Source organism: Aedes albopictus, chromosome 1 (assembly GCF_035046485.1).
Source record: "Aedes albopictus strain Foshan chromosome 1, AalbF5, whole genome shotgun sequence".
Taxonomy (NCBI): Eukaryota; Metazoa; Arthropoda; class Insecta; order Diptera; family Culicidae; genus Aedes; species Aedes albopictus.
In genome coordinates, this window is record NC_085136.1 from 128,202,915 (window position 1) to 128,226,530 (window position 23,616).

At 37.6% G+C, this 23,616-nt stretch overlaps 2 protein-coding genes and 1 long non-coding RNA gene across 3 annotated transcripts in view; 1 reads left to right on the forward strand and 2 right to left on the reverse strand.

Annotated features, from left to right (window-relative positions):
• LOC134285635 (uncharacterized) lies at positions 1–6,915 on the reverse strand. The gene is made up of 2 exons (XM_062846812.1): positions 6,610–6,915; positions 1–1,386 (listed from the first exon to the last, which is right to left on the reverse strand). The coding sequence occupies exons 1-2, from the start codon at positions 6,731–6,733 to the stop codon at positions 146–148; spliced, it is 1,365 nt and encodes a 454-aa protein (XP_062702796.1). The 5' UTR covers positions 6,734–6,915; the 3' UTR covers positions 1–145.
• Positions 6,916–23,616, reverse strand: part of LOC115260567 (uncharacterized) — a 26,790-nt gene continuing 10,089 nt past the window's right edge. The window contains exons 3-7 of the mRNA XM_062858458.1: positions 23,340–23,456; positions 19,405–19,956; positions 18,805–18,963; positions 17,791–18,078; positions 6,916–7,059 (exon numbers count right to left, since the gene is read on the reverse strand). Coding sequence (XP_062714442.1) covers positions 6,916–7,059; positions 17,791–18,078; positions 18,805–18,963; positions 19,405–19,956; positions 23,340–23,456 — 1,260 coding nt within the window. The remainder of the gene's footprint in view (positions 7,060–17,790; positions 18,079–18,804; positions 18,964–19,404; positions 19,957–23,339; positions 23,457–23,616) is intronic.
• Positions 7,402–8,211, forward strand: LOC134285634 (uncharacterized). Its single transcript, XR_009996514.1, has 3 exons — positions 7,402–7,898; positions 7,969–8,057; positions 8,121–8,211. It is a non-coding gene; the product is annotated as an uncharacterized LOC134285634 (long non-coding RNA).

The window sequence follows — 23,616 nt, forward strand, 5'->3', positions numbered from 1 at the left end:
TGTGTGTGTGTGTGTGTGTGTGTGTGTGTGTGTGTGTGTGTGTGTGTGTGTGTGTGTGTGTGTGTGTGTGTGTGTGTGTGTGTGTGTGTGTGTGTGTGTGTGTGTGTGTGTGTGTGTGTGTGTGTGTGTGTGTGTGTGTGTGTGGTCACTCTATGACTAACGCTTTTGACATTTTTTTTGGACGGCCCGTCGGTTTTTTTCGACCAATTATTGTTGGATCGGCCTCCGGTGGTAGCTGGTAGAGGCCTTGCTTTACAGCTGCTATTACGATGTGGCTACAAATGTTGTTTTTAAAAAAAATCCTGCATGTGCAGTTCCACTGCATGTAGTTTTCATCCGGCATAGAAACCCGATAAATTGTATTCAAGTCTACCTTGTAATCTTCGAACGAAGTGTACTTTGGTACCATGAAACGTCGAATTTCATTCATGCTCACCTCCTCTCTTTCGCTTCCGGGTATAAACATGTAAACGTGTATTCCACAGCGCACGGGTCTTGTTGTTTTTCCACTGTTCAAGAAACGCCATGCCTCTCGCTGTTCTTGTATTCCAAAAACTCGATGGCGGTGAACTAGTCTGGCCGGATCACCGTACGTTTCAACCAATCTTAGTAGCAATGTTTTGAATGTTGCTAAAGTCTGTTTTTGTCTGTGCAGGGCGTTGTACTTGATTGATTTATTGATGGCTTCGACAGCATTATTTGTGGACGGCACGCCAGGGGCAAAGGCCTCGTGCCATCCCGCAAAGTTCGAATTGTTTACGTATTTCGCGAAGAAATCTGTAAAGCCTGGAACGCTGTCATAGTCAGTCATAAACAACTGCACAGCACTCTCGTAGTGTTTTTGTGTGGGTGCGATTTGAAGCTTATCAATGCCGTCGCTAATGGATGATTGGAGGTCTGCCTGAATCTTGAATTTTTGAAAATATTTTTTCAAATTTTGTTTCAGATGGAAATAGCAATTTATTGTTTTGATGCCTCCAAACACCTTCTTGGCAGCTGATTTTAAAGCTGTCTCGCCATCGCTGATGAAAAATTCCAACGCGTCCAGCTTGATGCCTATCTTGGCGCATGTTTCGTGAATGCAGTTAAACGCAAACTCATAGTCGGAGGCCGATTGATTCGATAAACACCCGAATGCAATGGGGTGTGCGTGCCTCATTTCATCGACCATGCACACCACGAGAAGAGGGAATCCTTCCAAAGTTGTTTTAAAAGTACAATCAGCAGCAATGATGCGGAGCTCACCCACCAGAGACAGCAACTGCCGCGAAGAAACGAGGAAACGAAATTTTGCATTAGCATGGTCAATGTCCTTGTCGAGGACAAACGCCGTTCGGTTATCTTGTGGGATCCTGGATTTTATCGCAGCCCATTCCTCCAACTCTCCTGTAAGAAAAACAAAGTTGCCGAGATTATTAAGCTGGGTTATGATTCCAGAAAAAACGGTGACATGCGAAGGGATATTTTGCTAGACAACAATAATAGGTACAGTCACAGGACAATTATTCATTTTCATTTTGCAGCATTTGGTGGGGCAATGAGAGCGTATTGGCGCAGTAGGCAATCACCCACTCTGGTTACGCCCTTGGTGACCAACCACTGTTATTTTTTTCCTAACTATCAGCCAAGCCAGGCCTAACCCGTAACGTGGGTAGATCACCTTAGAACGATGCGTTGTGGTGTAAGACCTACCAAATCAAATTTTGATCTTGATATTTATAGTATTTATAAATTTTCCAAGATCAAAGTTTTATGTACTTTTCCAACAAGTTTTTAGTGACAAGTAATCAATGATTACTTTCGATTTCTCTGAGTAATCATGGTAATCACAAGTAATCATGGTAATCAGAAGTAATTATTAGTAATCCGAGGTAATAAATGGTAATCAGATGTAATCAATGATAATCCATGGTAATCAAAAGTAATCAAAATAATCACAAGTAATCATGGTAATCAGAAGTAATCATCAGTAATCCGAGGTAATCAATGATAATCAGATGTAATCAATGATAATCCATGGTAATCAAAAGTAATCAAGGTAATCACAAGTAATCATGGTAATCAGAAGTAATCATTAGTAATCCGAGGTAATAAATGGTAATCAGATGTAATCAATGATAATCCATGGTAATCAAAAGTAATCAAGGTAATCACAAGTAATCATGGTAAACTACAATTAATTAATACAATTAATCAACAAGTAATCACGAGTAATGAATTGTAATTAATTGTAAATTGTAATTCCCGGTTCTTCAACCACTTTTTTCCGGTTTTAAAAAAATGATTTATGTGGTAAAATCGGAACACTATTTTCAAATTTCTTACTTTTCTGAATTTAATTTTTGTAAAAGTGGATAACTGACGCTGAGAAGGCTTACCAGTGATAGTTGAAAAATGCATATCTATCCAAGGATAAGCATTAGAGGGCAAAATTAAAAGGAACAAAACTGATTACCCTCATTCGAAAAAGGTATTCTGCACAGAGGGTTCGAAAAGTCGGTAAAAATTATGAAAAAGGTTATTGCGGGAAATCCGAGTATAACTCTGGCAAAATAATACAGTTAAGTCCCAGGAAAATATTTTGAAGAAATTTTGTAAAGGTAATTTTCAAATTTAAAAATTGTTCGTGGAATTTCTGGAATAATGCAGGGGTTAGAAGCAAAGATGTGTAAGTGTAAGTTTTTCACCAATTTTTCATCCCATATAAAATGTATGGAGCTTCAAAATCAACCCAATTTTCTCCGATGTATTGTAATGTAATTTTTCTAATCATCGCAAACACAATCTTAAAAAAAAGTTCCAAAAAGCTTGAAATCTGAAGAACTAGTTGATATGCTCAACTCAAAATCGACAAAATGGTCACTTATACCCCTTTGTATCTGGGTCCCTCAATTATTGAAGCATTCCTTATTGCTATTGTTCACTGTTGGTATTGTTGACAGAATACTAATGAGTGACCTGTTTTGAAATCCGTATACGAAAAAAAATATCTATAATAGGGTGCGGGCACCGGTTTTGGCCAGTCTAAGGGAAATCATTTTTATAAAAATAACCAATAATCCTATGAAAACAACCAATGCGTCAAAAGAAAGGTATCAATCTATATTTTGAAGGAAAAATGCAGAAAGCAAGCCAATACTTGATTTTTGTATTAAAAGTGGTACTGGCCAAAATAGAAGCTCTGCCGCAGTTTTGGCCATATTCTTAAGTTTGGTTTCTATTTTGGCCAATCACGTGTATTTCTTATGGGAGTGGCCAAATTAGAAGCACCCTGGCCAAAATAGATGTATGGGAGCAGATTTTTTAAGGAAATATATTTTTTTCTTCCAGTTTTTAATCAAAATGTGTGGTTTTCACAGCTGTAATCATCATATTGTATTAGGATCTACTAGTAAAAAATAAATTTACGCCGATTTAGACTGCAACAGGCTCAATACCGCACTATGGCCAAAACTCCGGACTGGCCAAAACTGAAGCTTCTACCCTACTTATATAGAAGAACGATCATGACCTGGTATACTGCCGCTCTAAGCATATCTGTACCATGTTGTTTTTCTACGCATACAGTCCTACTGCTCTAACTTAAGCTGTATCTTAACATCAATGACAGAAAGATGCTTAACGTTATCATGAGATATTTATTTGTGATGCAAAATGGAAAATATATCAAATTAACTTCAAATGGCTCTGTTAGTGAGAAAAACATGACTAGAATGCAAAACAACATGGGACAGATATGCTTAGAAGGGCAGTATAGTTGGATCACAATAATATAGATCATGTTTTAGAAAAAAATACTGTATTTCTCATAGATAAGATTATACTGGACTTCAAATATTTAGAAAGATTACTGTTCCAAGCCAATTCCCGGTATTTTCCCAGTTGGTTGCAATTCCCGGGTAATTCCCGGTTTTCCCGGTTGAGTGGCCACCCTGCCCACCTACTCTTGCGTTTTCCATATGAAAATCTGTTGTTATTCAATATAGTTTTTCGAAATAGGGTAGAAGCTTCAGTTTTGGCCAGTCCGGAGTTTTGGCCATAGTGCGGTATTGAGCCTGTTGCAGTCTAAATCGGCGTAAATTTATTTTTTACTAGTAGATCCTAATACAATATGATGATTACAGCTGTGAAAACCACACATTTTGATTAAAAACTGGAAGAAAAAAATATATTTCCTTAAAAAATCTGCTCCCATACATCTATTTTCTAGGGTGCTTCTAATTTGGCCACTCCCATAAAAATACACGTGATTGGCCAAAATAGAAACCAAACTTAAGAATATGGCCAAAACTGCGGCAGAGCTTCTATTTTGGCCAGTACCATTTTTAATACAAAAATCAAGTATTGGCTTGCTTTCTGCATTTTTCCTTCAAAATATAGATTGAAACCTTTCTTTTGACGCATTGGTTGTTTTCATAGGATTATTGGTTATTTTTATAAAAATGATTTCCATTAGACTGGCCAAAACCGGTGCCCGCACCCTACTTTGTTCTGAGCACTTTTTGTCGAACTCACAAATTTGTCGAAGACACCAAGTTTGTATCTCATCGATTTTCAGAGTTACAAAAACGTTCAAACAAAAAGAGGTACCCACAATGTTTTTACCATGAATATAATAGAGTACAATTTTTTCAATGCAACTAAGCGATTGAAAATGCATTTGTTCCTTTTTGAGATAATATTAAGACTTTTTGAAAAAAAAAGTAATTTTCCGAAGAAAATCTATCTATCTATATATCTATATATCTATTCTATATATATAAATGAGTTTGAAGTCCCTTTGAGGCAACTAAACTCAAGAACGGGTGAACCGATCAGGATGACTTTTGCACGGTCCGGTTCGTATTCGTGGTGGCTGTGTTTATATGTATAAAAAGTTACCAAAATCATCTAGAAAAGTTTGAAAATAGTCAAGTTACTGATTTTTTATGAGCTGGGAAGGAAATCAACATGATCGAAATAAAACCAATCTAGAGGGCGGTGCTGCAAAGACCTTAACCCTCTCTTACCCATGGTAGCACAGGTGATCCACTACTTTGCACTGTTCATTTAACTCTAAAACAAAAACGAGCAGAGAATTTTTGACCAAATCTGGCATAATAGTTCATCAAACATATACAAACATCTGACGAAAAAATGGGAATGATCTAACTTATCCTGTATTTGTATGAACAGTGCAAAGTAGTGGATTACCTGTGCTACCATGGGAAAGAGAGGGTTAACAGTTGTCAAACCATCACAAGTGGGCAAGACAAAGTTTGCCGGGTCTGCTAGTATAAAAATGAAGGGACTTCAACCTTTGAGGCAACAAAACTCACGAACGGCTGAACCGATCAGGATGACTCTTGCATGGTTAGATTCGTATTCATGGTAGCTGTGTTTATATGTAAAAAAAAGTTAGAAAAATGAACTAAAATGTAAGAAAATAGACAAAATGCTGATGTTTCATGTGCTGGGAAGAAAATCAACACGATCGAAACGAAACCAATCTAGAGTGCGGTGATGTTTTGAGCTCAACAGTTGTCAAACCACCACAGCTTGGCAAGACAACGTTTGCCGGGACAGCTAGTAGTCAATATCTTTTAACCCTTTGGAGCCGGAGGGGTCAATATGACCACGACGATGAAACCGAGCATAAAAAACGTGTTCGAGGCTAGCGAGGTTGCGGCAGCAAAGGCAAAACAATCCGGCTCCAAAGGGTTAAACAAAGAGAGATAGAACATTGAGCTATTTGGAAAAAATATGCGCCGTTGATAATTCTTGAAGTGCTCGGAACAGTATTTTTACGAGAAACGAATAAATTAAATGTTATTGAAAAAAAACTGAATATTAGGCATCACATGAGTCTTTTTAAAAATCATAAATCAGGAATCATAAGAGATAGAATAACGATTTTTTTTGGCAAACTTGCTTCAAATAAGTTCTTTTACAACTTTGTTGAACATTTTGTAAACGTATATAAAACTATTAAAAAGCAGTTGTTTAGATCAGATAAACTAGAGGGACAACTCCACAATGATGAGAAAAAAGGTAGATAATTTCCCAAAGACACCATGTATCTAAAACTTCGTAAATACGGCTCTGGCCCCATTGTGCAATGCAATGATGCATCAAAACAAAGATGCACCAATACGATGATGGACCAATGCAATGATGTCAATGCGATGATGCACTAATGCAATAATCCACCAATGCAATGATGCATCTCAATGCACAGATGCACCAATGCGACGCAGAACCAATGCATTGATGTCCCAGCGATGCACCGATTTTATGCTGGCCTGCTTACACTCACCGAGAATTTGACGTTTGAGCGGTGCCGACACCGCTCAAACGTCAAATTTTGTGTGCGAGTGAGCAGGCCAGCATAAATTCGTGCAGTAATCTATAAGCGATGCGATAAGCCCACGGGTATTCAGTAAGACCATGCTGAGGGTGACGGGTTTGATTCTCTGACGGTCCCTGAACTTTAAATAAAGTAAATTTTTGATATGGAGATAACAAGCCTATTTTATGAATGAAAATTTGACAGAATGTGGCGTACCATGTTGATACCGTGTGCCAGAAATGTTAAATAAATATGAATATTGCTGAGAAAACTGAACATACCTAGAGAAAGAACTCCACTTCCAAAAAGTTTTTTGTTCGCGGCCTTGATCGCATAATTGAGTTGATTTTTCGTCACGCCCTCCGCCAGTGTTCCAATAGTTTTCTTGACGTCTTTTGTCGGCATACCGGATGAAACCAAGTCTTCAATAGTTTGATGATTTTCGGGATTCAATTTCCGTCCAGCGATGTTCTCCGCAGGCGCTTTATCGCAAGTGTGCGCTCCTTTGCAGGAAATTGTGCAACCGTCTGTTGTATTCGGGATAAAAATCAAGGCTTTTCTTTCACACTGCGGCCTGGCGCGATGCTTCAGCCCCGCATTGTTCCTTTTGCAGGACGGTTCTCCGACTTGAATAGAAATCCTAATTCGAATGTCCGAAGAAAGTTTTCGGCCTCCTTCATAGGCACATTTGTTTTGATAGTCTGCCACGTGGTTTCATTTGTGCGTTTTGGCTGTAGGTATAGAAAAGTTTTGTAGACATTAGCAGATAATAAAAACATGCAAAGAAATCATAAAAGACATTAGCAGATAATAAAAACACGCAAAGAAATCGTAAAAGTCATGAATGCATATCAGTTACATGTTTGCTTGATTCGCAGGTTGCGTCAGGACTGCGCCCCGATTAGAGAATCGTGTTCGTTCGTTGGGGCAACTGACAGCTGATCATAATACTCTAGACACACGTAACCCCACGTCTCCACTAGACAGAAATGTCCAGCAAAATGGCAAGACATTTCTGTCTAGTGGAGACGTCGGGTAAGGATAAGTGACATTTCAACACACGAACACTACACAGAAAAAAATTGCCTGGTAAATATGCCTACAATGTTATGTTCAAATTTACTATGCCCCAAAATATTCAAAAGAAGAACAAATATGGTCATACGAGCCGAAATGTAGTTAAATATACCACGTCTTTCTTCAAATTGTAATGGTAACGTTGACAAAATTTCATAGTAAAATGAACTACGCGTTTCTACCATGAAAATATCGAGTTTGCGGTCACATTTACCATGACTTGTAGTAAGAGCTTTTGCATGACCACGTTCATGGTTATTTTAAGCGTGTTGCACCGGCAAATTTCAGCAGACTATGCGTTGCTTTCGAATTTACTACAAGCCTGGTCAATTTTAGTAGTAGTTTTTCGACGTTCGTGCCATCTTTGAAAAGTTACAAATAAACGAGCAGCGGTAGTGTAGTCTTGTTTATTTTCAGTGAGTATTCCATTATTTCTCTAAAATTTGTGATTAAATTATTGAAATTGCGAAGATCTGCATGAACAATATTACAGGTAAGGCAACAGTGCATATTTAACGTCAGTAATAGCAATACTTAGTACTGTATTATTGCATCTCTTGCAGAGGAAAATGTCAACCCGAACCTGGAGGAGGGAATCACGGTCATTTTCGAAGTGCAGTCCAAGCCCATACGTGCATTTTTTGTTCGAGAAGTAAGAATTCAAAACAACTTTGAAGCAAATATTCCGAAGATAACATAAGTTAAAAACCAACAGGCCAACAAACCGTAGCTGTTGCAACCAAGCCAACTCTGATGCATGCCGGATGATTCCTTCGTCATGATGGATAGTGTACGTCGTACGAAATTGTTTTGAGGAAACCTACTACTAAGAGGTCAATTACCATGTATTGTGCTTCTATTTTAGATAAATAAATTATTAGTTGATACAAATAAGTTTTTGTTGACTCAATATTACTATTCAGCTTACTGAACGTCACTGTTATATAGACAACAAAAGTAGCAAAAATTACTATGAGCAAGGAACATAATGCTTGTTGAATTGACTACGATTGCAGTAAAATGTTTTACCATGAACATGGTGAAATTCACTGAAAGGTATCCAAATTGTGATGTGGTACAAATGACCGATTACATGGTTAGGACAATAACAAAATATAGTCTGCTGAAAATTGTGGGTACATTGTAGTTAATTTAACCCCCTATAATGGTATTTTCAACTGCAACATTTTTTTGCGTGTAGCGTGAATTTTTCCATACACAAAAATGCACGCTTATTCAAAGGCATTCAGATTTCATATGCAAATATTCCGCAATTGATTTGGGTAAAACGGCTAAATAATGATAAAACTAACAACCAGGGTAAGAGTGCACATATTTTCCACCAAGTTTCACAACTACATCTACAATAGACACACGCACACATTTGAACGTGATTATCACTATATAGGAGCTGTGATGCGACGGCGGTCAGACATCCCTATCAAACTCGTTTTGACATTGACACTTCTTTTTAGTTGGGGTATGCCAAAACCAGGGAACATCCAACCATCGTGGCAGCCCATCTAATGAGCCGCCAACGAACGAATCGGACTGTATTCACATGGTATACTGTGTATACGTACCAAAGATTGCGCAGTTCCAAACATCGTGCATTTTGGTGAGCCCTAAAAACTCCTCCACTATTTCGTCCAGGATTCCCTCTAAAAGTTCCTTTTTGCAACTTGGCACTATAAGATTGCATTTTATACTTGCCGTTTTAGTGTCACTATGGCCTACTTTTCCTCCTTTATATAAAGCAGTTGCATTATCATTCATAATGCAACTCATTTGGGTTGCATTATGAATCACGGGCCAACAACCCGTGTTTTTACGTCACGAGCTTGAAAAACTGTAACGGTTATAGCACAGCTTGCATGATTTGAGTTTTGCGTCTACACGTGGACGTGGGTAATCCCGTTCAACCCAATGAGGTAGGGGTAGGCGGGGCAATATGGACACCCTAAGGTTTTTGCCAACTTTACCTGGCAAGATGTCAAAAAAGTTTAGTTTTTTTATACATGTATCCTTTTAAAGTCTATTTAGCATCTATTGCATAAGAATGCTCACGAAGAAAAATTATTTATCCACTTCAAAAATTGTTTTGAAAAATGTTAGTTTTTCATGACCGTCTTCAAGCATACGGGGCAGAATGGACACCCCCATGGGGCAATATGGACACCATGAGACTTTTACGAATTTCGTACATTATTTACACCTATAAAGTCATTTCATTACAAACCCGCTATTTTGGATGAATAATACGCCGAAGTAGTTCATTTTTGTTCAGTTAATTTAAATTCAGGCTGTTTTGGATAAAGCTTCGTTTTTGTCGGCATGAACAGCTGTTCCTAGAACAACTATTTTCCACTGCTGTCCTGCCCCCACTCGCATAACAGTCCCATATTCAAAAAGTAGGAATTGAGAAAACGGCATTTGAAGTTTGAAAACTTGTTTCCATATAAAACTTTGAAAAATCGCCAAAATTTGAAAAATAGTTCGATCATCTCGAAACTTTCACAGATTTCTTTGCACATGAATATATAACTGTAAAAAATATTACAATCACTACAAAATTGTTCAGTTTTGTGTTACGTAACACAAAAATTCATGATGGGACTGTTATGCGGGTACTTTTGATATGGGACGCTCATAACTTGGTATTTTTTCACACATTGACATAAAAATTCGTAATTTTTATTGTTGTTTTTGGAAGTACATAAAAAATGATGACTATTCATAACGTTAACTCAAAAGTGATGAAAAGTCAAATGGGACTGTTATGCGAGTGGGGGCAGTGTCGTTTTTTGACCAATTTGTTTCACCCTATGTCTACTATAGTGAACATTTAACCGAAAATATACTGAAATCGAAGAATATGGTTGGTTTGTGATTTAGGTTACCGTGAGGTCGCCATTCACCGCTCATGCCCCATTCACCGCTCATTTTGGGTCAATCGTCAAAAATAGTCAAATGTTAGTAAAGTATCGTAACAAAAGTGAATGTAACATGCTGCCACATTAAAAAACTTTCATTTCACCAAGTTTTTATATGGGTATACCTGAAATCACGTTCTCAAAAAATATTTCTCACACTGCGCTGCAGGACAACATGGGAACTGTTCAGGGCAAACAGCGGAAGAAATATCCAATAGGTAAAACTCGTTAAAGATTCCATTTTGGCAAAACAGGTTGAACTGAACGTCATGAATCATCAATACTTTGGTAAATAAAAGTTATTTGGTTTTTATAAATGAATAGTTTCTGTGATTCCATGAAAAAATAATCCAGTGAGCGGTGAATGGATCCATCATGAGCGGTGAATGGATGCATGAGCGGTAATAGGAGCCAAGAGATAACACAGTTGAATTTTTATTTTTTCGGTTGTAAACATATTTTACAATCGTTTTATATATTTTCTATAAAAACAACATAATTGTTGAGTTGTTAACGTAAATTAAAGTGCAATATTCGCAATCGTCGATTTTTAATGTCATATACTTTACGAAAATGCCGTTAAATGAGCGGTGAATGGCGACCTCACGGTATATTTTTCCCTTGCCGCTTCTTTCAAAAAGGTGAGTGTCCATTTTGCCTGGCAGCAGAAGATATTTCCAAACTTGAATTTTGATATAATAAAGAAGAAAATATAAATATGTTAAGCTTGTAGATACAGCAAAACTACTTGCATGTGTTCTAGAAATATCAGGTTTTAATCGACCTGCAATAAATAAATCACTAAATCTTATTTAAGATGGTGTAAAAATTATAATTTCCATGCACAAAAAACGGAGGACGCAACTTTTGCGTGTAGAATCAAGTATAATTTTAATTTCGAATGTTTCTTTCCTGAAACTACGTTTTAGACAAATGGACTATATTCTCCATTCATTAAAAGTTCAAAAAAGGTTCGCATATTTCAAAATATTGAGGGTGTCCATTCTGCCCCGGGTGTCCATATTGCCCCGCCTACCCCTACAGATAGCCGAGTGCAAAGTTCACTGAGCCTGAAATTTTTTGACAGCACAGCGGGGTCGACTATCAACAACTTCTACTCAGAGATACATCACCAAAATGCGCTGATATTTTATTTCTTTAATTTCTTACATAAATTTCCATTTAAAGTGATGCATTTGCATATAGTTAATGCACTAGCCAATACTTTTGCAACTTCATCGCGAAAACTAGATGCAATGAATTAAACAAATTTTCAGCTGGGTAGAAGTTGTTGAGAGTCGACCCCGCTGTGGCGTCAAAATTCGCTGCCCGAGTGAACTTTCAGCGGGCGGTGCAGGTGAATTGCAAAAGGGTTGTTGCAGATAAACATTGCAAAAGGGTTGTCTCTTTTGTTCTCCCGCTGATCAAATGCAACTCAATTAGTGACGTCACAATTGAGTTGCATTTGATCAGCGGTAGAACAAAAGAGACAACCAGTGGTATGCAATGTTTATCTGCGCCACCTGTATCTGTACCTCATTGCGTTCAACCACCAGGAAACATGATGATAGTGAACTCTCTGTATCTCGATATTGAAGGGACCATCGAGATAAGGAGAAATCGAATTGAAGGGTCTCTATTTATTATGCATACGGGTCATTCCGCGCCAAGTGACCGACCGCTTGCAATCGACCATCACGGATTTGAACCAAATTTGGCTGAAACATTTGTTTAGATGGTAAAAGAAAAAATCCAAATTTTGGTGCCGATCGGATCACCCCTCGGCTCGTGGCAGCACCCCTCGTTTTGGCCGATATGAAAATTATCCTCTCTTTCTTTTATTTTTATCATTGAAATGATTGCACATACACATTTTCGACCTTCGGCTTTTTTAAAGGAAATCGTTCAGGGAATCCAGAAAAAAATATATTTTTTTTGATACAGTGTTGCTAGATATCATATTTTTCAATTTTGAAATATGTATGTGCAATCGTTTCAATGATAAAAATAAAAGAAAGAGAGGATTATTTCCATATCGGCCAAAACGAGGGGTGCTGCCACGAGCCGAGGGGTGATCCGATCGGCACCAAAATTTGGATTTTTTCTTTTACCATCTAAACAAATGTTTCAACCAAATTTGGTTCAAATCAGTGATGGTCGGTTGCAAGTTTTCACATTTTCTCTGTCACTTCATATGGAATGACCCACAGATTGAAAAAGCCTCCGTTACTAGGAAAACCCATCAACATACAGATGTCACCTCGCCTTTTCAGAATGTTTTGCACCTGGAAAACTTGGTCTAGCAACCTGGGGCCTGTCCATAAACTACGTAGACTCTTAGGGGGGGACGGGGGGGTCTGGCCAAAGTCTACGCTCCATACAAATTTCGAAAATTTTGTATGAACAAAAGTCTACGGAGGGGGAGGGGGGGTTCTGAGATGGCCCAAAATGAGTCTACGTAGTTTATGGACAGCGCCCTGTGAATATGGACATATCGACATATGAAGAAAAAATGTAGAACAAAAGCGAACTAAATCGCATCGAGATAAGGAGGAATCGACATTCAGTGAGGTAAAATGTATGCAGATTGAAGGGACCGACCATATCATCGAGATAGGGAGAAATATCGAGATGTAGAACGACATGTGGAGAGTCGACTGTATTCACTGATGGAAATGATCATATTATAGATTACTAGCTGACCCCGGCAAACTTTGTCTTTCCTACTGCGTTTTTCACGTTTCAAGACCCGTACGCAAACTGCATGAAAAATCGATTTTCAAAAACTCTTAATTTCTTCATGGTTTGATGATTGATGATGATACGCAATACATTGCGTAAACAAACACGTTCCAGACGGCTTAGTGTCTTCTGGGATCCATCCACGCATCTCATCACCACTAACAGAAAGCTGAATGTTTGCGCTTTCTGTTAGTTGTGGTAAGGTGTGTGGGTGAAGTTCAGAAGGCCTGAAGTGTACAGAAACAAGTTTGTTTACGAAATGTTGATGCAGCCTTTAGAATGGTCTTGAAATTAGCTTCCAAATCATGTAAATACATAGTGTGAAAGAGCTACAATTTTTTAAATAAAATAATTATATTGAATAATTGTCCCTCAATTTATGTTTCCGTCTTGCTCACGTCTACTTTTGGTACAATCTGAACTAAATTCTCGGCACACTTTCTACGTGACGCTATAGTACATGAGATGGTCAAAATTATGTTTTGACCCCGTAAAAGTTTATTCGAAAAGTTGATCAAATTCTTCGCAATCCAAATCAAATCATATGTTCAAAGTATTATATGATTGTAGTATTAATATGATTAGTATCAATATGATTGAGCAGAAAGCTTTTAATCGAAATGGTTGTAGCACAGAGAATAACTCAACGTGTGGTGGCAGCTTTAGAATAACTCAACGAAAAAAAAAATCGAACCATCAAAATACCTTATATTTTTTTCAATAGGGTATCGCGCCACTTGGGCGGTGGCTTCTATAATACAGGGTGGCCACTCAGAGCAGTTAATAAAATTCCCGAGTTTTTCCCGGTTTTCCCGATAGCTTTTTGAATTTTTCCCGATTCTAAAATAGAATGATTTACAGTGAAAATTAAACGTAACTTACTAAGAAAAACTTAAGAGAATTAATATTGCATATTTTCAAATTCTTACATAGTATTCATATGAACTTGAAAATAAGTTATGTGTTGTATGTCTCGTATCCAATGATGGGCATTGAAGTTACGAAATCTTCATTTAAGATTTCTTAAATTCATAAATGAATAGTACAAATTATGCAGTTGTTTAAGCAAATAAATATAAAAAAGATAATCCTGAGGGGGTCGAAATTCTCAGAGAATACACTATGATTATAGGATTTACAAACTTATTATTAGTGGATTTCTAAGTAATATTCCAATTATCTCTTCTGAAAAATTCTTTGTAAGTTTGTTTGAGAAACTTACATATATAAACTAATATAGGCAATAACAGAATGCCCAGAAAAAAAAAAACATTCTGGATGAACTTCTGGTGGAATATCTGGAAAGATTACTCGTGAAAGAATTTTGGAAACGATTTCTAGGGAAATCTTCAGTGTAGTATTTTTGATGGTCATTTTCAAGATATTTTAATAGAAAACCAGTGACGAACTTTATGGTAGCGTAAATGGCTACTGCAGAAAGACAGGAAGGTTACTTAGGCTGGTATCGTAAATTCTGAGAGATCAAAGAAATCTTAGCATCCGTCTAGCATTCCGTTATTTCATCAGCGATTGCAATATGAAGTTCTCAGAGATCTAATTTATTAACACATTTTCAGATATGTCAGGAATTCCTAAAAGATTAGTTTTTGAGAAAGTATTTCCCCCAAAATGTGGAGGCAGATTCATTATTTGGGAATTATTTATTTCCATAAATCATACAACTATATTGCTCCAGATGCTTTTGAATACTCACTGGAACTTCCGCGAGAATTTCAATTGGTAGTTTAACTAAAAACTACGAATACCCTAAATTCTCTAGAATTTGCAGAAACAGGAGTTTTTCCAAGGACTTGCTAACGTTTTACCAAAAAGTGATTTTCCCGATACTTACTCCGGTTTTCTCCGAACATTTTTATTCACAAATTTAATAAATGAGTACATCGAAGAGCTTCATGAAAAACAATAAAAATCTTTCAAACAAAATATTAGAAAAACTTTTATGATTGTGTGCTTTGAGGAATTCCATTAGATACTAAAAATCCCTTCAAATATTGTTTCAATTGTTTTTCACTAACTATTTTGAAAATGTAAGAATGTTTTCACCAGAATTCTGGATGAGTAACAGAATTTCATAATTTTTAAATTTAATTTATTCTTGGGACAATTCATTCATTCACTCAAAATTTTATCAGCATCCTATCCAAATTTCTCAAAGACTTTTCGCTCAAAGGACAAAGGCTATAGCAAGTATTCTCCTAGAGATTGCCCAAGGATATTTTTTTTTGAAAGAAGTTATAATTTTTGTTATGTTTTAACTTTTATGAGAACGCTTGATGTTTTCAGGAACATGTAAATCCTGAAATACATAAATGACATATGAATCTATAAATATTTGAATGTGTCTCAACCAGTTTTTCCACCAGAATAGAATGTTCTTTAAAATACATATCTTTGAAATTGTTCAAATTGTGATGTTAGGCAACTTCATTATGATTAACTTTAATTGTCATGACTCGACGACAAGATAAAAATTCCAAGAGTGGATTTTACGCCATTTCACTCACTAGGGTAAGAAATCAAACTTTGAACTAGTCAAATTGTAATCTTAATTTGAACCATTTCAAAATTCATTAAAACGACGTTCTTTTCAGGCAAATATTGTCCCGAAAAAGATGTTAAACAGCTTTCCGTAATATAACCTGATAACATGGACTTTAAAAGCATTGAAAAAAGCGTTTTTGTCATGGAAAAGAGGCAATTGAAAAATCACTGTGATTTCACCCATTTCCCCCAAGAGATAGCACATTTTCGGTGCACTCGTACAGCTCATTAATTGTATCACATGCAATATGTGAACACGTCAAATGAAAGCTTATTTATCGCAGAATCGACCAACCGAATAATATTCCGCATAATTTGTCATACAATTATCAAATTTAAGTGATTCTTACTTGGAGAATGTTATCTTAAGTTGAACCATTTGAAATCTAAATTTGAACTAGTAAACGGGGGTGAGCTTTTAGTGTTGGCCTGTAGATTGCGCTAGTGGTTGCTTTGTTTACTCTTGGGGGATGAAAAAATCCAAATTTAGTTTCCAAATTCCTAAAGAATTTCGAACATTCTGAGTTGAGATTCCACTTCCTAATGAAAAATAGGTATGAGAATTAGCAGATTCATGTGATTTTTCATTGTTTAGCATGGAATTGGCTGTTTTGTGAGTTGCTCGAGCTGCTGCCGCCAGTAGTTCAAATTAAGATTAAAATTGGTTCAAATTATGATTACGATGGTTCAAATTAAGATTTAAATCATTGTTGATGAAAAATCAAATATTTCAATGAAATTCGGTGCAAATACCAACTTTTTACCATTTAACAGAAAGCTTATACCCGTGGCTTTCATGTACATACGATTTTGCCGTAGTAAATTATTTCCATGTGGGAGAAAAAATCACTTAAAATTTGCACTACTTCAGAAAGCCGCAATTTGGTTCAAATTTTGATTACCTACCCTATGTTATATAGTTCAACAGCTTCGTTTCCCACAGATTCCCGCACTTATGCTTCTGGAGACTGTACAAATTTTAGAATCTTGGAAATTCCCGGTAACTAGCAACAATTCCCGAGGTTTTCCCGACTTTTTCCCGGTGGTGTCGGATTCCCGAGCTTTTCCCGGTTTTCCCGAAATTCCCCTGAGTCTGTTTTCCACTATAACTCAGTCAATTTTGAACCAATTGGCTTCTTCAGTGGTGTTGAGATAATTCCATATTCGGAATCTGCATGCCAAACTGAGCCGAAATCCAATTTTTCATCAATTTTGGTGCCCGGGAACCTATTTAAAAATCAATTTGAAGTTTGTATGGAAGCGATTTGTAGAATCACCCCTCGTCGCATTTTGTAATGAGCGGAGCTGTCAAGCAGTTGCCCAGCTGTCAAAAGGTGATTTCAAAAAATCTGTTTGAAATTGATTTTAGGTACCAAAATAAAGTTTTAAAACTCTGAAAAAATCATAGCGGCTCAGAAAAAGGTGCTCTTTCGTTTAAAAATAAAAAAAAAATCATTGATTTTTTCTTAATTTAAAAACCCAATTAACTTGAAATGATGTACACGGGTAGATACTATACCTATCTCCCGTATCTTCCAAAAATTGTGTCAATTGGTTCAAATTTGACTGAGTTATAGCAAAGAATAAGAATATCGAGAATGCCCACTCCACTGATGCTCGGGGGGACACTATCGCAGCGCTATCTGCGGATGATAGTTCAACCTTGATGCGTTAGTGTGCGTTACTGATTGTATGCAGATACCAAAACAGACGCACACCACCTTCTCTTATAATAAATCACGAACACTGTTACAGAGAGCTTCTACCTTGATAATGTTAGAGAGTTAGAGAGCGCCACTTGTCTTGTCGCTTGACGTTTACATTGAAAATGGCAAGAGAGGACATTCTTTCTATTTTTATTCTTTGGTTATAGTGGAAAACAGACGAAAATAGAAGCCACGAAGCCAGAAGCGCGATTTCTAACTAAAAATTATGGATGCCATAACAATATCTTATGGATCGTGGTTGTTATGACCAATTCCATAAGACAGACTTATGGAAAGAGCAAAAGTCTTAAGATGATGCAGACTGAAATCGATCCAAGAGCTATATCGAGGGTACGTTATATTGAAGATTATCTGTATCTCGAAAATTAGTTCTCAACTTATTCAGACTCTGTTCAGGTAATAGAAAAAAAAACAGCATTACCTCTTTGTGTAAGATGGACTCCAGCGGTGGGTGCGAGCTAGGTGGCAGATTGCTGGGTGCTGGATAGACGGCGGTTTGCGACGACGGCAGCGATGACGATGGTAGACACGACGACGACAATGGAACTCCCGGCGACGGCAGGGACGATGCCAGTTGCTGCGGCGGAAACGGTGGCGATGGATCAATGACATCATCCTGTAGTCGACACTGCCCTGAGTATGCGCCAAAAGAGACACCTTTTCTTCTGTGCGTTGAGCACGGAACCGGAGAGTCCAGACTAAACCGTGGCTTCAATTGTATGATAAATAATGAGAAAATGTCATTGTTAATACACGAGTAATTGATGGAATACGAACAAATGAATCTGGTGACCATCACTTTTGTTCAGGTCATAATGTATTCAATTTAGAGAAAGATTTATGAAATGGACAAAATGTGATAGAAATTTGATAATTCTTTGGAAATAAAAAAAAATGTGCTCTAGCATTCTTAAATTAATTTAACTTTATATAGCAAATGAAAGAAATGGAATAAAAATTTCACAAAAATTTGGTGTTGAGTGAGGGAAAGCGCTTCATTCTTGAAAGTAGTTTTACGATAGACAGTCGACACATGTTTTGCTTGCCGTTCACGTCTTAATTTCTAAGTTTTGATTTCGTTTATCACAAACATTAAATGTGATAAAATAATCTAACACTGGTTTGATTACTTGAATATCCCGAGCATTGGTTCTCAATTTTTTTCTGACTGTTCAGGTAATCCCCCGATCAAAAAATACTAGAGAAAAAACGAACGTTGTATTGTAACAGTACTATTTAGAACCATATTTTTACAATAGACACCACTGTAAAAATAAAAATCCAAATCAATAAGATGTAATGTAGACACCATACAGTGAATTTAAATTTTAAAAAATACAATATATTACGCAGGTTGCTAAGTATCGTAACAAGAAGTTGGTTCTTTCACTACTTCTACGTATAGACAGCCTTTCTGATAATTCTCACTACTCACCCCAATGGCTTGATGGAGGTGAATTTCATCATCTGTGGAGATTTGTTCGTCATCTACGTCAGTTGACATTTCTGAGACCGCCAGTACAAAGCTCTCGTCGGTTGAAATCGGTGACTGCCGATCTTCCTGAACGGGTGGCGGGAAATTAACTAGGACAGCCTATAAAAATAATATTCATTAGATTTGAAGGAACTGAAAAATATTATTCCGAACAGATTTAATTATCCAAACATCAAAATTAGTTTTCAATTTTCTCTTAGGGTCTGTTCCATTTGGCGAATTAAAATTAATTTTTACTTAAATTTGACATTTCGACTCTCAAACTTGACAGTTCTCCTAAGGAAATAATTATTGAACTGTCAAGTTCAAGTGAAAATTAATTGATTATTGATTATTACACATAAGTCCTAGGATCGAATCCCACTCCCGATAAACTCACAAAATGCGAGTTCTTCCTTCGGAAGGGAAGTAAAGCGTGGGTCCCGAGATGAACTAGCCTAGGGCTAAAAATCACGTTAATACAGATAGAAAAAAAAATTCTCCAATTGGAACAGACCCTTAGGCTCTTATCGAATAATTTGAATATAAAAGCAACATTACCTCAACACCGGACTTGGGCTTCGATGCCAGTGGTGGTTCCGGAGCACTGCATGGTCTGGTCGCAGTTGGATCCGAGGAATGACTGTGATTGTTGTTATCAATCACCTCGTTTAAGATTGAAACTTCTTCCTGTTGTGATACAGTCATTTGGCCCAGATGCTCATGAGTTTCGGTGTGATTGTGCTTTCGAAGCATATCGAAAACCAGCTGCTTGGCCCGTTCCACTCTCTGTGGGTCGCCAGAAATGCGTAGCGGTTTATCTTTCTTCTGTCTAGGATCATTTTGGATAAAAACCATCTTGGTTCCTGTTTTCTTCTGCAGATCCTTAATTGTTTGGCCTCGCCTGCCAATGATAAGTCCCACTTTGGAACCTGGTATCATTATTTGCGACGAAAAGCAAACTTCATTCTGTTGAAACCCTTTCTGGGCCGGATGCAGTGGTACGTTGATGCTGGCGGTCGAATTCAAATCCACAATTGACGAGTCACGTTCAGTTGCGACCGTTTCCAACGTGTTCGATTCCAGTCTCGTGGAGCTTTCAATAAAATCAATCTGATCGAAAAATAAAAACATATTCCATAGATTCAATGCCAAAAAACTAAATTTATATGATTAGAGTATATAACATTGGCTGATTGCAGTACAAATGAGAAAAATCTCGCTTTTCCCCCTATTCACAACCCGGGGACGCGCCCTGTTGGATTTCGAAAGCCTCGGAGAATATTACAAACCCTCAATGACATTTCCGCACACTATCCCACATTGCCCATTCAGGGGTCTGACTGAGCCTATTCGCCCCCAAAACGACGATTCGACCGCTTGGGAGTGTTGTCGTTGTCGTGATGATGCTTCCCGAAAGCAATGTCAAATTCGTTCGGGGTTTCAAAACATTGAAAAGAAATTCATTATTTTTACAGTCAGATTGAGATTTACGAGTAAATGAGTGTGTTCCGAAGGTATAACTGTTTATTCTGCGCATAACAGTATTTTTACGGCAGTGAAAACTAATTAGAAGTACGATATTTCTGGGTCTGAAAATCGTTCAGGCGAAGTGGATAGCAATTCTAACCTAGAATATCCTACAATTCTAACCTCAATTCCTCACTTGCACAAGCCGGATCTCATTTTTCACGGAAATGGTGGAACAAAATGCAAAACTAATGTACGTGCGACCGAGGGAATTGAAAGTTCTACCATTCCCACTTAAAAAAAATTGTCGGATGTGGGTTGTAAGTAGGAAAAATAAAATAATTCCCCCAACAGATTATCTTGATAGGTATGTAAAAAGAGGTAAACATCATCAGTTCGGTAGTTGCGCTACCGAAACAAAGATGGGTAACAGTATGTTTAGTTTTGCCCTTGAAAGCCAATTACCCTCCCTCAGTTTGTAATATTCTCATTAACTTGGAACTATATTTTCCCGTCACATAAATGACCTCGACAAATGATCAATATACTATGTAGCAGCATGAACAGTATAACTACATCAGATGACTTGAAGATCATTGAATGCAATGACAGTTAGATTAGTATTTTTGTTGCCTAAGAGCATCGCCACAGGCGTCCCTACCTCTATTTCCGGGCCCTAAATAGGGACCCATGTTCACAGCGGTGGTAACTAAACGGGAATGAAAAATAAGGACGCGATATGGGATTGGCGATGGGTTTCCACATTTGGGGACCCACTCAAATCTTGGACTGAGTTGCTATTCCGATGATTTGTGTGCCGTCACTTTCTTTATTTACATTTTGCGGTAAATGAGCTGAGCAGTGGTGTGAAAAATGAACAGCAGTGGATCAATAAAGCAAGAGGCGAATATTGATGCACTTTGTCTTGCGTGGATGAATGTTTCCCTGAATCCTATCAAGTTTTATTAAATTTTGCCTCCTGAGGGGGTGGTCGTGGGTACCGACTTTTGCCAAATCCCATTTACACTCAATCTGGTAGAGGTAGGCGGGGCATAATGAGCAGCTTAAGCATTTTGCCACCAAATCCAGTAAATTAAGTGCAACCAATGTGCAATTGTAGCGTTCAATCATCGTTCAAACCTCAACTGACAAAAGCTAATCGTTGAAATTCCGAATAAAGTTATAAATGTTGTAAAATTTTATGTTATTAAAAACGTATAAAATTGCGAGTTGCGTTTTGGGGGTGGGGCATAATGAGCACCCTAGGTGGGGCAGGATGATCAATACCAGTATTGTACACAATTTTTTTTTTCTTTTTTTTTCAAAGTGATTACGGCGGTAGCAACACTGTGCTTATGTTCTACACCGCACCCTTTCCCTACATTTGCTTCTAGGAGCCTCTGGCAGTGGCTTAATTTCCCCAACAGGGGAGGAAAAAAAATAGTCTCACATAATTCTGGCTTAGTTTAACTTTTTAGGCGAATCAAGTATACTTGTTAAACTAAGCAAAGTGTATACCGCAAGAAAACATAAAAGGCTTAAAAATTAAGAGAAGAAAGTTTTGTTTCATTTCAGAGTGTAAAAATGCGCTGAAAAGTTGATCGATTGGTTACCCGCTGGTGGTGACCAATCAATCAACTTTTCAGCGAAACCCGATCGTCGGTTCTTCAGATTTGTGCTCTTGAAAATTCGAGGTGTGGCTGTTGATGTGGCAACATGATTGACTTCTACAATAAGATTGCATTCATGCATCGCACATGGCACTTTGGAGCACCAAGAAAATGACTTCTGGATCTCTTTCAAAATTGTCATTGTTTATCCTTCTCATTTTCAATCAGTATGCAAATCGCAAGAAATTTCTTGGCCTATTTCGATGCGTGAAAAATTCAGGCAAGGAATCGCTCAAGAAATGAGAAAGCGTCGCTTTATTCCGGATCCTACTACGGAGCTGAAACGAAACGTCAAATCAAACGGGGCTTGCTGTGTTAAATTTCTTGACCATTCCGGTCACGGAAAAATAATGCACTGAACGAAAATTACTAGAGCGATTCCGTTTGAAGTGCATACCTCGCATTAGCTACCTGCCGGTTTGCAGCAGTAAATTAGTTCGACCGCGTGGCGCTGCTATCGGTAAAATGCGTTCAGCAACTCTGCGACAGAGTGGGTCATATTCTTAATCTACTACATATTTGCATAGAGGAAACAGTGTGGAGCGGACCTGGTTGGATAGTTAGAACACTTGACTATCACGCCGAGGACCTGGGATCGAATCCCACTCCCGACAAACTCACAAAATGTGAGTGCTTCCTTCGGAAGGGAAGTAAAGCGTGGGTCCCGAGATGAACTAGCCTACACTGAAATAAATTTTGTTGTCGTTTCCACCGAATCCATGATAGAAATAAGAACTGTACCAACAATTTTCAACCGAATGCAAAATTCTGTTAATTGTACTGAAACATTGTCAATATTACCATGCGTGTATTACTGTTGACTAAAAACATTCTTGGTTCTACTATTTGGGCATTGTAATTTCGACCATGTAGACTTGAATGTTGCGCGTCTTAGATAAACATGGTCAAAAATACAATGTCAAAATAGTAATATCAAGAATGTTTTTATTCAATGGTACTTCACGCATGGTAATATTGACAATGTTTCAGTACAATTAACAGAATTTTGCATTCGGTTGAAAATTGTTGGTACAGTTCTTAATTTTACCATGGATTCGGTGGAAACAACAACAAAATTTATTTCAGTGTAGGGCTAAAAATCTCGTTAATACAGATAAAAAAAGAGGAAACAGAAGAAGCAGTTTTGACATTCGAGCGGTATGCCGTCGATGAAATCGTCGTCACTGCTTGGTCGATGATGTAAACGGTCATCGCTCGTATGTCAGAACTATTCCTTCTATTCCCTTTATGCATCGATCAATCGTTTGTCCACAATTAGATGCTGAACACAAAAACATGGCGATTTAGCACTGGGTTGGAAAATTCACTGAGTTCCCCTATATTTTTTGCACTTACCGACTGATGGGCTTGCTTCCGGGGTATGTTGCTTTCGTAGGACTGGTTTTCTTCGACGCTATTCAACCACTGCATTCCTTCTAGTAACCAATCATCCTCCGCAAAGTTTTGATCTGTCTGTTCACCCAAAAAGAAATATAAAAATATGAAAATAAAATGTAAATCTAGAGGAACGGGCGTAACTGTAATCAAAGACGGAAAATGTCACGGAATGTCATAAAAAATGTCATGACATTTTTCAAAGGACTTCCGGCAAGGGGCACGTTCACGGTGATCA